The sequence below is a fragment of the Phalangium opilio genome, unplaced genomic scaffold (genome assembly GCF_054372755.1).
Source record: "Phalangium opilio isolate 3A_F unplaced genomic scaffold, DU_Popi_V2 ptg000079l_1, whole genome shotgun sequence".
NCBI classification, from domain to species: domain Eukaryota; kingdom Metazoa; phylum Arthropoda; class Arachnida; order Opiliones; family Phalangiidae; genus Phalangium; species Phalangium opilio.
Genome location: NW_028324187.1, coordinates 1362307 through 1379341, shown reverse-complemented (window position 1 = coordinate 1379341; position 17035 = coordinate 1362307). Strand labels below are relative to the sequence as shown.

Below are 17035 nucleotides of genomic sequence, written 5' to 3'. Positions count from 1 at the left end.
AACCCGTCCTCTCAAATAGCTACGTTAAGATAATCAAGATTTTTTGGGTAAACGCGGTCGCGTTTGTAACCATTTTTTGGTTGGAACCTAACCACCCTATTCTTCAAGACGGTAGAAAACTTAATTATTATGTGGGTGGAATGCTAAAATTTTACACGAATCTTTGTTCTCAGTGTCCTCAATTGAACAGAACGAAAAAGAGAATTTGTATACATAGTTTTCAGACAAGGAGGATTTATACCATTTACACAAGGAGAGCTGGCTTTTGACTCATCCTTGTGTAACACCTGAAGCCTGGTCTCCTTGTGTAAACGGTATACATCCTCCTAGTCTGAAAACTATGTTCGAGATTTGTAAACTAACAAGATCTCAATAGTCTTGAAGATAGCATAAAAAATTTAGCTGTAACAAAATGTTCAGATCCTAATTCCCTCTCTTTTCAAGGTTTTCCCACACTGTGTCTTCCGGTAGCTTAAGCCAAAAGTTGTCAATGTTCATCTTTATAAATCAACTAACTCTTCACGTTATGTTTAATAAACGCTTCTTTAACGTTCAACGTTGAAATTGTGATAAAACCCATGAAATTTGCCAAATAAAATCAAATTCCCTGAGTTTTCCAGGGTTTCCCTGACCTGTTTTCAAACACCATCTGATAAAACTTCAATTTCCGTGTCGAAATACCGAATTTAAATTATTATCCCATCCCACACAAAAGCCACCACCGCTATTTTTAAACACTCATCATATTTTTTGAAGTTTGTATAAATCTTCCCAAACTAAAGAAGTGCATGGCATGCCTACTTCCGATTAGGAATTATTTCTAAACCAGTTTAAAGCGGTCAATATCGTTAATTTACTATATACGACGATGCACTTTATTATATAGACCTATAAAGTAGAAGAGACAGTAAGAAGGTGATTTCGGCTTCAAGTTCACGGCGGCAAAAACAGGTTCCGACATTTGCAATATACACATATAAAAAAAAATACCTGTTACGCGGCTTGGTGAAGGAGAAGCTAGCGAGCGAGTGTGGCATGCGCAATAATAATCTTACTCTATACGAGATAAAATTTCTAAACAGTAAATTTCAACCCAGAGAAAACCCACGTTATACATTTCCTTTTCCAAAAAATGAAAAATTTCGAAAAACGTGGGCCCTGAGGTAACAGCGTTTTTGATAAGTATACATAAGTATATTGACCTTTCAATTAATCACTTCTAGGCCTCTATAGAATCGAGCGAGTAACTTGGCGTTATAATAATTAAAATCATTGAATCTCGCGATTAACAGCCCGTTAAACTTGGAGTATACGAATGTCTATGGCACAGGGTACCGTTCCGTTTTTATGACCGTAAAGAAATTATTAACCAATGAATAAGACGCGATGCTCCGTAACAATTCGAAATACGCCCTACAAAATTCTAAAGGAACTATATTATGTACATTTTGTTCATCCGAAATACACCGAAAACTTTGTACAACACGATAACAATTAATATTAAAATTTACCAACCGAGTCGAGAAACACGGACGGCACAGACTAAGCCAATTGATAACATTCGGATGGATTAAAAGAAAATGTAATTTAAAATAATAAAGGTTGTTATATTATACTTTTTCCTGGATGAAGTAAGTTTATGCTAAGTTAAAGAGTGAATGAAATGATGTGAGCATCAACTGAACGCCTGAATAATTTTTAGAGAGAGAAGTACAGAACTCTTGTTAAGAAGTTATTATTGTTAAGCCTTATTTACCTCTTTCATTTTTTATTTCATATTACTATTATTATTAAAACATCGAAAACATCACGGTCGAATTAGTTTAAAACTAAGAGCAATAACCCGAAATTTAAACAACTTTAAATTCGAATTTTAAACGCGCGCAAAAAAGATATATATATACGATTTTGCTATTGCTGTCAAGGCAAATTTTAAAACAGATCAACTCACCAAATTTTAGTCCATGAAATGTATCATAATTAGATCACTATATGAACTATTGATATTTGAAAACGCACTAAGCCTCGGTATTTCAAATTAGAAAAAGGGCGCGAAAATTTTAAACTATACAATAAACCTGCTCATGGTCTACTGTTTAAGCTAAGGCTATCTTAGTGATTTTTTTAAAATCGATACTTAATCAATCGGGTTAACTTTTGCAAGGCAAACCTGCAATAGCGAATAAGCTAGCTAGTTAAGGGACGCGACGAAGGTAATACGCGATCTACCTGTTTTAAGTTCCTCGACTAAATGAGATGCGAATTTTTCGCGTGGCTTCAGTGAATACTAGGCCTCGAGGGGGAGAATGACGCGCCTCTACCTGGTCTTTACGTCACGCACCACGTGACTGAGTACCTTCAGACTTACCCACTGTTACCCATGGAATTGGGTTCAAATTAAAAACGGGGAGAATGCATAATCCCTAGTTTCGAATTTAAGAGGAAAACTTTGAACGTAAATTGTAATCGTAACAGCGAAACCTACATACGTACAATGTTTTATTGAACTTGTTTTTCCTTTGAGATTGGTATTGGTGACCAACATAAAAAGACTTACTAGACGAAAATAGCTACGAACGCCAATTTATTTACCTTGGGTCAAGTCGACGACCTATCTAGGGGTTAGACAAAAAGAAGGACCTAGGGTCAATAGATATAGTAAAAGAGGGACCTATCTGGGATCAGTCAATACAGCTAAAGAGGGCGCCAATCTAGGGTCAGTCGATAGGTAGCCGATACAGTATTAGAAAATAACTTATCCAGGGTCAGTTGAACCACTTATATACGTAGGGTCAGTTGAACCACTTATCTATGTAGGGTCAGTTGAACCACTTATCTATGTAGGGTCAGTTGAACCACTTATCTATGTAGGGTCAGTTGAACCACAGGAAATAAATTATCTATGTAGTGTCAGTATAACCATAGAAAATCACCTATCTTGGGTCAGAAGCGTCATAGAAAATCAATTGATGTAGTCAGAGCGACTGACCTATAATGGACCCACTAATGCCAGTAAACAGAGTCAGAGCCAATGACCCACAAGGGCCAGTAAACAGAGCCAGATCGAATGAACTACCAATATAAAGAGTCAGATCAAATGACCGTTCAAGGGCAAGATAATCGAGCTAAACTTAAGCAACCATAGAGAATTAGTCGATAGAGGGGACGACCAGAACCAGGGTCATTTGCAGTAAAGAAAAAAGTCCTCTTACTTAATATACAAAGCCGGAAAATGTCAAAGAATGTCACAATGGTGCTCAATTAAAACAGGCCACGCAATACCATCAAACTAAACTTTACCCTTTTCTTAACATTTCAGTATTTAATCTATCGATTGGAATAAATTCTCTTGCCCCACTTTCGTTTTTGCCAAGCCTTTAATAATGTATTCCACTAAGTTTATAAAGCTACTTTCCCTTATGGAAAGGAAGGGGAATAAACATTTTTTTCTGCCATCCACCACCATTTGTTGCGTGACAATCAGCGCCAACCTAACCAACCGGACGTACTAAGAGTTGACGTCACCTCCGGAAGAAAGCCTAGCGGCTAGCGGTTAACCCTAAAGACGAAGGTATTGATTGGGGAAAAAAGGCATTGACTATATTATACCTGTTTCTCAGATACACAAAGGTAACCCTAAGGGATAGGTTGGTGCGGACAAAATGTGCTCTAAGCCTTAAGACAGTGTTTTAGTCAACTAAGTACACCTTCGTTCACTGTTGGACAACAATTAAATTAAGGTAAGTGAAGTTGTTTCAGTTGTAGTTCAGTTTGAAGCGGCTTATGGAAAAGCGGGTTAAAAACGCCGGTACCACAGGTAGTTTCTTACGAAAGAGTTGCAATGGAGGTTTAAAAAGTTATTGGGTTTTCACCGGCCGGCAAAATTAGGTTTATAAGACGTTTGTTTACGATATTTCAATAGAACTACCGTAGCGTTCAACAATTTGCGAACTTCGATTACCAAAAAATTCCAAATACTGTTAGTTTGACATCAAAATTCAAATTTGAAAATCTCTTATATTAAGTGATATTTTTGGGACAAAGATTATGCAATACCATAGATCAGGTTGTGATCGTGAGTTTTATAATAGTACTAGAAGCAAAAGGCAAAAGGGACCAGGCATCGGCAGTCGTGGCATTTTTTTTGGGGGGGGGGGGACTTTTCAGGCCACAATTTTAAAATATGGCGGCATGTTTAACATAAATTTGGCTCGCTTCCAATTCTCTCAAAGAATACGTACTATACGAAGTTTTTTACAATGACGTAAACACACGTGCTTTCAACATATGTATTGTCAAATTCCCCAAACTTCTGATAAAAATTAGATACGTTTAAATATACGCCACAACATTCGATCTCATTATTAAAAGATACCATCTTAAAACAACTTTCACGTTGTTAAAGGTTACAACATCTGCCTGTTAATAACCCTTTCTTCCCTCCCCCTTTCTGGACAATGTCCTTAGATAAAAATCACTATATAATAGTAGCTTGGCATAAAAACTAAAATAAGGCAGGGTTTAGAGGCGTTGGGAATCAAAAATCACAGAGTGCGATGGCCTTGTAGTTGTACAATTTTTCCATAGAAGGTATAGTCATAAAGGGTTAAGTGGGCGGAAGGTCCGGTCGTTTTGAAAATGAGCGATTACGCAAAGGACCCCCGTAAGGATCCATTCGATTTAAGCCTAATGGACGGGGACCAACCACCGAGAGCGTCCAAGCAAACGCCACCAATAAAAAAATAAGGTACAAGGACAGCAAAAAAATAACAGCCTGAAAAAAAAACAGCAGGCAAACAATTCCAAGGCTCTTGTATATTCCATAACTATATTCCGGACGCACCGCTTTCAAACACTCACGGAAATGAAAGTTGAGCGGAATATAAATGCCAAATGACCACTACATGGCAAGAGTACACAGGAGTATATATTATGTACGCGGTCAATAAGAATAAGGGTGTTTTCTTAGAAATAAAAGGTATAAATTAGCTCAGGGAAAAGTGGAGCTTCGGATACTATAATCTACATTTATTTGACGACCAGAAAAAAAGGGAATAGATTTTTATAATATAAGTGTTGTTCGAGGAGTACCTGTGTTTATTCACCTCCAATTCCGGTCTTAGCTCCTCTCACTCGTTAAATCAAGAACAAATATAAAACATGAGAACTTGTATGAAAAATTATCTTTGATTTCTACGCGGCTATAGTTTTTGCACTGAATAAGGGGAGTGGAATTAAATATAAGATCAGGGAAATTATATTTAAAGGAAAAGTTTCAGGTAACATAACATTATACCTTAAAAACGGCCTTTTCCTAAATATAAAAGGAAAATATTAAAAAATAAATTAATGATCTCTAATTACAAAATAATTAGCGTTTAATTAGTCTTGAAAACGTAGACTACTGCGCCGCCATGTTTAGTGACATCTGCTAAACCGAACCTCCCACACCTACGGAATTGGTTGAATTCTCTCCATATAGAGTAATTTCGGTTGAGAGGGGGAGTGAACTGTGTATCCCCTACGTTAGGGGCAACTTTGTACTAGAGAATACTATTTGCCCCCGGAAGGGAAGGGGAGGGGGGATATCACTAAGGTAAGAGATAGAGGGTTATGACGTTGCCGTATATGGGAAAGAAATTACTCTATACGATCCCTAAACCAAACCTTGACATTCACCTTCCCTTTAACCTATACAAAAAATATATCGATAAAAATCGATGTAAGGGAAATAAATTAAAGCAATTTTAAACGTATATCGATTAACATTATTGGAATCCCTCTAACTAAGCCTTGACCTTGGGACAGTGGTATATTATTAACGATATTCCTTATACTGACTGACTGGACTTCATGCTACAGTGAGAAAGAGCCAATTATTTTCAGAGTAGGTGAAATTCCAGCCTATAGCGGGATTCGATAAAGCTTGAGAAAAAGGCTATATGTTATATATATTTATATACATACTTTTTTTTAACGAAAGTTAGATATTCCTACGTACACTTCGTGTCAAATTCGACACGCTTTGAGAGGTTTTTCCCAAACGCAACTACACCAAGAATAATAGCGTAGTTCTGCCACATGTTCCGGGGACCATATTGATTGCTTTAGTTCACGAAAAGCTCGATTCAAGAAGGATAATTAGAGATAATTACCTTCTATTAATAATATTTAGAGGTCATTCTAATTAATTATCACGATGACGACAATATTAATATATGTCTAAGTTGGAATAATGATTTAAAAACAATAATAATAAGTTAGTCAAAATAATGATTAAAAAATAATAACAAGTTAGTCAAAATAATGATTTTCAAAAATTACGATCTCCGTTAGGTTTCCCAATTTTATAATCGTTATATTCGTATATTTAGGGTTTTATCGATATGTCAATATTTTTAGAACGATATTTCGATCTGATTATCGATGTTTCCAAAACGGGGAAAACAATATGGCAAATCGCGGTAACTAGAATGCATTACAAGAATTAAGTTTCGAAATATACCAGAAATTATTTAAAATAGAGAGTTTAAGAACTTGACAGCAAACGTGTACGACCACGTGACCTTAACGTTTCGCACTTTGAACTTATTAAATTAAATTTAAGCCTAATTTAAATACACGCGTGATTTTCACCTACAACACTTTAAAGGATCTTCGGTAGATGCTACACATTATGGTATACTTGCTTGAATTCACTACTATTTAGTGAGTGGTGAACTATATTTAAAAGAAATAAGGGTTGAAAGGCGCGCATAGTGTGCTTGGTCAGCCTACATCCGGTCAGTAAAGTTTGACCCATATTACTATAGCAATCAGGAAACTCCGACCCGGAAAGTAGAAACTTTCCTGACTGAATTTAAACATATCCTTAAGCCAAAATTAACCCGAATTTTAATAGTAATTTCTTCTTGGAAAATAATTAAATATACTGCACGAAATCAGTTAGTATTTATACACGATTTTAGAAGGGTAGCCCTTAGTCAAACTATATCTTTGTTTTAAACCTTACATTCTCCATTCTTAAGTATCCTTTTTAAGTATTTCTATTCTAGGCTTAATCGAATTTGAATTTACTATTTAAGATGTTAATATAATGCATTTAATATTATTAAAAGCAACTAATGATATTAGAACTGCAGTAAAACGTTTCTTTGTGTATAAGGTGAAGCCTGCCACCAGGATGAATCGTTAACATTGATTTCTCATAGAACGCCTGTAGAAATGTTTCACCCGCAGCACACCAATGCTCGCAGTGAAACTACCCACCAGGCTCATATAAATTTCATAATTCCGACTAACGACTTCGAATTACTTTTTACTAACTTCACTTCTTTCAAAAACAATTCCCGGTTATGAAACATTTGGTCAAAAATCCATGAAATAGTACACGATATACCATCGTTATATTACTTACTGCTGGATCTTTTCTCAATGATCACAATTTTAGATAAAAATCCATTTCCTAAAGTGGATTATGCAACAATTGAAATTCAATCTCGGTAAATAGGTTTTTAAGTACAACAATCATTTGTCCTTGAGAAAAGTTTCAACATCTCTTTTTCATTTGCTAATTTTAAATCAATACGTGTGAAAAACAGCGAATGTACTTAGTATTCACGGAAATATTTATTATTATTAACGCTTTTACTGTTCCCCAACTTTCAGAGTTAAAAGTAACTAAGCCTAATCCGAACTTCAGAGAAAATTAACTTAGATTCACATTTGGAACTGTTTAAATTGAACTGAGCTTTGAAAACAATGTAAATAAGTTAAACCTAAGAATGATGAATGGAAATTAAGTTCCAATGACTTTAGCAAAACAATACGGTATAGACAGGGTTGCTACGAGACTTTGGATTTCAAAATTCCGGGACTTTTCCAGGATTTCTCAGTCCATTAAATAACATTTTCCATGAAACAATTTCGCGTTTTTATTTGAATAAAGGTCAGACAGACGTGTTTAAAAGGGACTAGTACCATGAACTTAACATCATATTAGTTCAAGTCAGTACTACAATAGTAAAATTGATGAACCATTTTGAAATTCCTTGACTTACATCCCAGTTTTAAAATCCCCTTACGTTTCCAGGATTTACAGGTACTGTGACAACTCTGACAAACCTTCAAACCCTGTCACATTGCGTACCAGCCAGACCTATAGCTTTGTCAGTACATTTACAAGCCCGTCACTTGGCTCACTATAAAAACCTTCCAAAAACTCTTATAAGCCCACTGAGTTGCCTACTAATTCCAGGAATGGTGCTTAGAGGGAGTTAGTTAGAGAAACAATACACCTGTACACAAAAATCGTTAAACATTAGCCATACAAGGTTCCCGGTAAATATAGATTTCGCCCGAAGGTGGCCTGGAGTTCCAGTTACTTGAGCGCAACTAGACGCGGGGTTCGGTTTACACGGCACAGACCAAGCCGTTGCTTACATTAAAAAATGTACCGTGACATGGGTTAGACAATTTTTTGAACCGTCTAGCTCGCTCCCAATAGCGTGATCACATTTGTAAATAACAATTCATTGAAGTTACTACGCGCAATATTTAGAATTTAGATATTTGTTTCGCTACTGTCAAAGTTGCGTCACAGCTTGTTGACCATTTCCGTTTTCTAGGAGACTATATCTCGGCGCTAAAACGAAAACAAACTTGACTGATCATGAGGAAGTGACGAATTTATCACGAAAAAACCATGAAGATGATCGTCAAATTCGTGTCGCCGTTTCATCACCGATTCAAGATTTTACAATAGAATATTAGCAACTCTTGTAAGTACATTTTTCTTAAGTACTACTGTCTAAGTATAATTAATATTTTGGATAGAGTCGTTTACTTGTTTATATGTATCAACCGTCCATAATGTCCAAAACATTATCTGATATTTAAGGTTAGTGAATAAGCGAGAAAATTAGTTGTATTTGTGTCCAAATAACGTGGCAGTTTATTTACTTAATGACAGTTTCTTAATTTCTACATTGAGGACAGGTAAACAAAACAAACCTCGGGCCATTTAGATTTATTGATGTTTCTGTTTTCGTTCTTCCTGTCATGCAGCAAGGACAAACTATATAGAACTGTCAATAAATCGTCAAATATATCGATTAAAACCCTTTACGCTTAAATCGATCAAAAAACCAAATAAAGTGGGGAAAAGAGATAATATTATAATATTAAAACGCCTTCTTTTCCTAAAACATAACATTTTAAACCATGTCAATTTATCTAAGATTGTCGAATGACAGTTATCAGGAGTCAACCTTGACTCTTTTAAATGTCAATACCAACTTGTGCTAGAAGTTAATCACGCGCGGTAAATTATTCCCGGTCTTAAACGAAGTTTAAATATTAACACTTTGATTTGGTACTAACCCTAAAATGAGGGAAGAATCATTATCCGTGATTTATTCATTCTTCAAGGTCTTATCACGGACACTATATATGTGAGGGGTACGAAACTGTACTTGAGCGTCCGTCAAGTACGATTGCTTTTTGCGCATTATTCTGCGCATCTTTCCCAAGAACAGTCACGTGACGTGTTCTTTCTTCCAGCGGAATGCGCGTAAAACACAGAGCTTTGCGCTTCACCTTGTTGGTAAAATTTTACTTTGGGGTATTCTTTCAAAACATAACATAAACCTAACCGTCCAAAGTTAATCTAACCTAAACAAACCTAACCTAGCCTGTTCTACCTTTGGTGGTAATTTCCAATATATATAACAATTACAGCCCTAAGTATTGCAACGTCATGCCAAGAAGTGATATCTAGTTTATTAGGGAGAGGGTATAAATTCGCCACATTTCCAGCTTTATGTCCAGTCCAAACGTAGGTCCGAAGTTAATCCTATAAATTACAAGCAGCATCTCATTGGTTCTTGAAAACTCACGTCAGAGCGACGCGAATGACGAAAATTTCGTATTTTCCGACTGAGGAGAGGCGAAATAGCCCGGCCTCCTTTTACGTCCCCCCTTGTATTTTGAAAGGGGGACTGGGACTATGGTGCGCGAATACTTGGGCATCTTATACCTTCTCCCTAATAAACTACATATCACTTCTTGGTCATACCCTACGAAGCGTGTATCCTTCCCCTCTCTCGTTAAAGAACTGGATAAAATAACATAAAAATTTAACGAAACATATACCATTATGAACATTTGAAGAGATTTTTGCGCAAACAATGTATTTTTAAATAACACTACGCCTTAAAAGAAGACCTTGACCGGGCGGTTACTGTTTAGGAAAGTAGTGTATGCAGTTGGTGAGGAATACCACTATTAATTCCAATGGCTCGCGATAGTAACCTTGGTTTTAGAATCGTTATAAATGTAGTTGTATATCATCCCGCAAGGTTAGGGGGGACAAGTTTTACAGACTCCTTTGATTGTATATAATGTACAGTACACGTGAGAAAGGAAAGTCATCGGGTTCAACCTTTTCTTGGTATTCCAGGATCGCACGCCCACAGAATAAAATTTTCAATATAATTTCCCAGCGCTGATTGATAGGCTTAAGTGACATAGCGACTTGAATCTTGATGCACACTGGACTGTGACCGAAAAATAAACGGTTAAACGATCCTACGCACTGCTTAATTATAAGTACGGGTCTTAAATTAATTTGTTGGGAAGTAAATAAGGTGCAATTAACGATAATGATGCAGTACGACCCTTATTCTGATTTATACTCTGCGAAATTTTTACTTGTTATTAAGAAATCGATGTGACGCGAGTGTCAGAGTTGCATCTGCACTAAGAAAATGTTTTTATTTTAAAAGTGTTTTGCCTTTATGTATAGTCAAAAGGTCATATGGTTCGTCTACTAGTTTAGAAACAACAGAGTGAAATCTACGTGAAAGATATTCGGATATTACATTACCACCTCTATCGACTTTCTCTTAACTTAAATAATATATAGAGATTAAACATTCCATTTATTTCGAAATGTCAAAAAAATCATTAAGTGCCCCCAAAAGCAGGGATGCACAGTATCGACTTTTCCTCCACATTTATTGCATGCCATATTAGATATTTAAATTAGTTGAAAATGTCAAACACATCATTAAAACACGTGTATTAATATCTTGAAAACCACGAGTTATACTATAAATAAAAAGACTGCAAGAGTTGATCAGGACGATCACGCGAGTTAAAATGGAGTTAATATAAGCAAACATGTTCAGTTCAACTGCGAGTATTTACATTAACGGACTAGCTTTAAAGTCAACACAGGCATTATATTCAAATCCAAACATTGCAGTAATAAATTCTATACGATTACCTGTTTGTGGGTTGATTGCTGAGGATTTATTATGAAACAGTTATAGAATTCACCCTTGCACGGTGCGATGCCCATCTGAAGTTTGATGAGCAGGAGAGCGAACAAAAAGGGGTCCCACACCTGGGAAAATCATGTTACATAACTTAAGTATTAAGAGGATACAGAGTGTCATCCTTCTTTTATTATCCCCTTCTGCTTTGATTTAACCGCCATAATTGCAGGCTTATGACAACACAGTGCAATGGTATGATCTGAATCATCTGACTGCTATTCAAACTTTCTCATGTCTAATTTGGGTTCCTGTGTATTGTTATTTAGGTTCATAAAAACTCTTCATTTCATTTCTGCACGAGAGAATTACGTTTTTTATTGAAAATGTAAATATATAGTATTTCTTTTTCTCGTGTTTTGAGCACGCAAAATGTTGATAAACAACAACTATACGTGAGAAATTCCAATGAGAAATGAACAATTTGATTTTGGTTCGGGAATATTTTGAAGAATCGCGTGTCGTGATATAGTAGTATATAGACGAACTATTCTAAATATTGTACAGCTATGGTTACTGTTAATGGCCAACTCTACTAATTATTTATTGAAGATATAGAGCGTGTAACGAAATCCGTGCAGAGAGAGAGAGAGGGAGAAAAAAAATTAAACATTTAACCGTCTCGTGACCTATTGAGTTTAAGCATCCCCTATACGCGTACGTGTAGTCACCTTTGACAATGCATTGGTCTAATGCACTGTGGAAGGTAGCTACACGTAGGGGATGCTTAAACTCTCTAATATGGTTGAGGTCCGTTATAGTAGTGCCTAGGTGCAATTATCAACAGCTATAGCTGGAGAAAGTACGTCAACATGTACCCTTAAAGAGCAAATGCTGGCAAGGAGCTGACCTTTAAAAACCATCATGTTGTTTGTATTGTTGCATGAACAAGATCAATATGACATGAAATTATGTACACTCAAAGATCGTTAAGAGACAGTTTTAAACAGTATATAAAACAAAACTTATAATTAAGTCTATGCAATTTTCAAAACATTTTTCTTCTTCTTATTGCGTTGGAGGTTGTTTGTTTGACAAACATCTCATTATTAAATCTTAATGGCGTTTCTAGATTGGTTCTCTCTTTTCCCCAATGTCTGACTATGTAAAAGTGGTTTGACGATTTAAAATACAGGGTGTTTCCTTCTCCTTTCTGCTAAGGTCAAGGGTCACTCCAAATAAACATGCCTTCCGAAACGGTCAAAGTAATTGTCCGATGTCGTCCGTTAAACAAACGAGAAAAAGATTTGAATTCCAAGGTGATTACTGTTATATAGTACAGGGAAAAATTACGGTTAGCATTAACGGATGATATTCCATATAATAGGTGGTGGTCAGTATGGATTCCAGTTCCGGTCAGTGCAACATAGTGAATCCGGAAGATCCAGGCGCGCCACCGAAGAATTTCACATTCGACGGAGCGTATCACATTGATTCGACAACGGAACAAATATACAACGAAATCGCTTACCCCTTGGTTGAGGTAAATAATTTATGAAGGGATATCTATCTAGGATATTCTCAAACTTAAGAATATTTATTGACAGAGTGTGACGGAAGGTTACAATGGGACCGTCTTCGCTTATGGTCAGACGGGGTGCGGTAAGTCTTTCACGATGCAAGGAGTTCAAATCCCAGCAAATCAGCGCGGTATTATCCCGCGAGCCTTCGAACACATCTTCGAGGCCATTGCTACGGCGGAAAACACAAAGTTTCTAGTACACGCTTCCTACTTGGAGATATACAACGAGGAAATAAGAGATCTACTAGGCGAGGACAGTAAGAAGAAATTAGATCTCAAGGAACACCCGGACAAGGGCGTTTACGTACCCGGTTTGTCCTTACACGCGGTACACAACGTCAAAGAATGCGAGAATGTCATGGAGCAAGGATGGAAGAACCGATCAGTCGGAGCGACACTCATGAACGCCGACTCCTCGAGGAGTCACTCCATATTTTCCATTTATATGGAGACCTTAGATATGGAGGAGAATTCTAGCAAAGAACATATAAGAACGGGGAAACTTAATTTGGTTGATTTGGCTGGAAGCGAAAGGCAAGCCAAAACAGGTAAGGCTTTCAATATTCAATGTAATATTCTAACCAATTCACGGACGGAGGACAATAATCTTTATAACAGGAGCGACGGGTGACCGTTTAAAAGAAGCAACCAAGATCAATTTATCATTATCCGCCTTGGGAAACGTCATATCCGCTTTAGTTGACGGCAAGGCGAAGCATATCCCATACAGGGACTCCAAACTTACTCGCCTCTTGCAAGATTCATTGGGTGGTAACACCAAGACCTTGATGGTGGCCTGCCTCTCACCAGCGGACAACAACTACGACGAAACCTTAAGTACCTTAAGGTACGCCAATAGGGCAAAAAATATCCAGAACAAACCCAAGATTAACGAAGACCCCAAAGACGCTTTATTGCGAGAGTACCAGGAGGAGATTAAAAGACTCAAGGCTTTGATAACCAGCGAACCGCAAGAGATAATCGAACAGCAGAGTAAGTATCCGTCATAAATTCTGTAGGCGCAGTGGGTTTTAATTTACAAGTTTTTTCAGAACCCCAAGTCAATGGTGAGGTCATAGATTCCGTGGCACAAAAGATTAGGGAAGAATACGACACAAAAATGCAGGAATTGTTGACAAAGTACCAAAAAGAGCAAGAAAGCAACGCCAAACTTCAATCGGACGTCAATAAAATGAAGGAAAAATACGAGTCTGAGTTGGCGAAATTAAACAAAGCGAAAGCGGTACGTACCATCAAATACGATACGATTACGAGCTAACGTTATCCATAAAATTTTAGGACGGACTACAACAAAATGGTCACGATCCTGACGCTGGTTCCCCAATTCCGACTATACAAGCGGAAGAACCGTAGGGTTTCGATTGACTAACATAGCACCAATAAGTTAATACTTACTTATATTATTTATAGGGTGCCGCCTAGTTTAGAAGAGATGCAAGCGCACGCTTTGGAAAGGTTACAAGAGCTGGAGGAACAAATCGTGGGAGGCGAGAAAGCCAATGATAAGTCTTTGAAAGAGAAACGGGCTAAGAGAAAGACAATAGCCGAGAAACGAGTCAGGGCAATTTCTGGTTGGTTGAAGGCTTTGGTAATTCGTTACGTCAGACATTAGAGTGTCTAATTGGGCTATTTAACGTCTTGTAGAAGCCCTAATGAAAGTAGATGAAGACGACCGGGTCATGTTAAAAGTTTATGACGACATTCAAGAAGAACTCAAAGCCAAAACAACCCTGGTCAAAAAGGCCAAGAGAAAAGTGCGTATCTAAGTGTAATGCGGGTCAGCTACCAATTGTGACAAACAACTTTGTTTTCCTAGATCCAAGCTCTCGAAAACGAAATTAGCGACTTGCATCGCGAATTTGAAATGGACAGAACGGACTACTTGGAAACCATTAGGAAACAAGACCAGCAATTAAAACTCGCTGAACAAATCTTAGAGAAGATACAACCGTGTTTACGTAGGGATTGCAATTACTCGAGTGTCGAGAAAATAAAATCGGAAGCCGTATGGGACGAGGACATTCAACGGTGGAAATTACCAGAACTGGTCATCATGAGGACCAAACTTCCCCCACCAGGTAGTACGTGGATGAACATTCTAGATTTAGTTGGGATCTCTTCATCCAGTACGTAACAATTAACTAATTTAAATATTTAACTTCCTTAAAACGCAGGAATTCAGCCAGGAGGTCGACCCATGCCAACACAGGCTCATTCAGCAAATAGCAGACAGAGTTTCTACGGAGACAGTGAACCCTTAAATGGAGAAAGTCACGAAACCTCAAATGAAGATAAATTTTTTCAAGTACTATCCTACATCTTAAAATAATAATTAGCAACTCATGACCTTTAACCTTATAGAAACTGGAGAAAAGCGTCAAAGAGGATGTAGCCGGTAACTATTTCCGACCAAAACGACAAGAACAACTTCTCAGTAAGTTTCAAGGGGCGGCCAAACTAGTTCTTTGTAAGTACAAATTCGGTTTTAGCTTGTCCACTTCGTCCACGGAAATTGTCTAAGTGTGTCAATGTATAAATCACGTGAGAAATGTTTTTGAAATACTGGCTTAAACACGGCTTCAAACTCCACTAAAATGTTACGTAGTGTGTAGTTTAAACACAAAAGAACACGATTTTTTGAAGATAATGTTTTGAACGAAAATATATACCGAACCCCTTTTTTGAAACCCACAAATCACGTGTCCCACTGCAGAACATACAATAATTAATAAGTCACATAATTTTGGTATTTTTATTGACTTATTATTCATAATTCTAGCATCGCGTAAAGGACCAAATGGCGTTAAAAAAAATGGTTTCAACTTGCTACAAGTCAATAGCAGCAACGGTAACCTGACAAACAATCAGCTATTAGGGTCCATCAGCCCGGAGAGTCGGAAACCGACCAGGTTGCAAGCCTTACCAGCTGGTGGTCTCAACAATACCGTTTCTAGCATGAACAATATTAACACGAGTTTGCATCACAGCAACATTATCGACTTGAACAAAATACGGCAAAATAAAATGGTGGCAGCGGCTAGAGACAATTTCGAATGGCCGACCTGACAACCAGCAAAGTCCCCCTTTGAAAATCGATCGCTTGCCAAACTACCGCCCATACCGAATCAAAAAGACGAACCCCGTTCTAACGGTGGAAAAAATAGCGCCCATTTATAGCAATTAATCAACTTAGACCCCTTATTTCAATTTTCTCTTAGACAATTCTTGTATATTTCCTCTAAGAGTTTCGCGTTCTGGACATTAAAGACCTGATGTACTCAACATTTAAACACCACTTTCAGGCAAAAATCGCGACAAAGAAAGGGTAAGACTTACCCAAGAACGTCAGGAATTTTTCTAGAGCTTATTTATGCTCACGTCTTTTTAAATTCTAACCTGTCCGTCCGCCTGGCACCCCCCGTCTTAAAATTTTCAACTCAAAATTAAAATAATTTAAAATTAAGTATCCGTCCACATAGCTCGACTATATTTATCTATAAAGTTTTTTATGAAGTAGTTACAACAGTGAAATGGCTATTTAAACAAACAAATATCAAAACGCTGCTGTTTAGCCTACCATGTTATAACAAATCTTTTAAAATCTATTTAGGTCTATTTGGTACCCATAGTTTCTCCTTAAATCGGTGGTTGTGAGGGTTTACAAGCGCTTGTATTTTAAAAATATGATGGCTTTGAAGTTCATTTTCAACCCCCAATTATAATAGAAAGTACAAATTTTACTTTGAATAGAATTAAACACATTACCACAACGGAGTGTTCAAGATGAAATGAGTGACGTCATAAAGTCTATTTATAGGCGTTTAATTCTATAGAATGTATAACACGTGGTTTTCTACCATTTGAATTTCCCTGTTTCCAAAAATAGATAGAGATAAAAGTTTGGGAAATTCTAATAGTAGAATAACCAAATTATGATTAAATTAAAAGATACATATATATTTTAAAATTAAATATTGGAATCAAAGCCACTCATAGGGGGGACTTAAATATTTAAGTGCCTAAAGTGTTTTAAAGATTTTGATCATATCTAAATTATCAAAAAAAAATTAAGAAAATAATGAAGATAATTATATTAATATGAAGAAAATAATGAAAAAAATTATATTAATATTAATATTGTAGAAATAAATATTTT

At 36.7% G+C, this 17035-nt stretch overlaps 2 protein-coding genes across 4 annotated transcripts in view; one reads left to right on the top strand and one right to left on the bottom strand.

The window, feature by feature from the left end:
* The window catches only part of CalpC (calpain C), a 59765-nt gene that overhangs the window by 6424 nt on the left and 36306 nt on the right, over positions 1–17035 (bottom strand). Inside the window, exon 1 of one of the 3 annotated variants that reach the window (XM_089845486.1) lies at positions 1952–3091. The exons of 1 other annotated variant lie outside the window; for it this stretch is intronic. The gene's annotated coding sequence lies outside the window, so the exon portion shown is untranslated. Of the gene's footprint in view, positions 1–1951; positions 3092–17035 lie in introns of those variants that run through there. One more of the 3 variants, XM_089845483.1, reaches the window with a different exon arrangement.
* LOC149654108 (osmotic avoidance abnormal protein 3-like) lies at positions 8653–16869 on the top strand. Its single transcript, XM_089845172.1, has 13 exons — positions 8653–8780; positions 12498–12595; positions 12664–12819; positions 12884–13406; positions 13477–13851; positions 13911–14101; positions 14158–14228; positions 14290–14450; positions 14524–14633; positions 14696–14957; positions 15054–15184; positions 15241–15313; positions 15659–16869. Exons 2-13 carry the CDS (start codon positions 12521–12523, stop codon positions 15943–15945), a joined length of 2415 nt encoding a protein of 804 aa, XP_089701298.1. The 5' UTR covers positions 8653–8780; positions 12498–12520; the 3' UTR covers positions 15946–16869.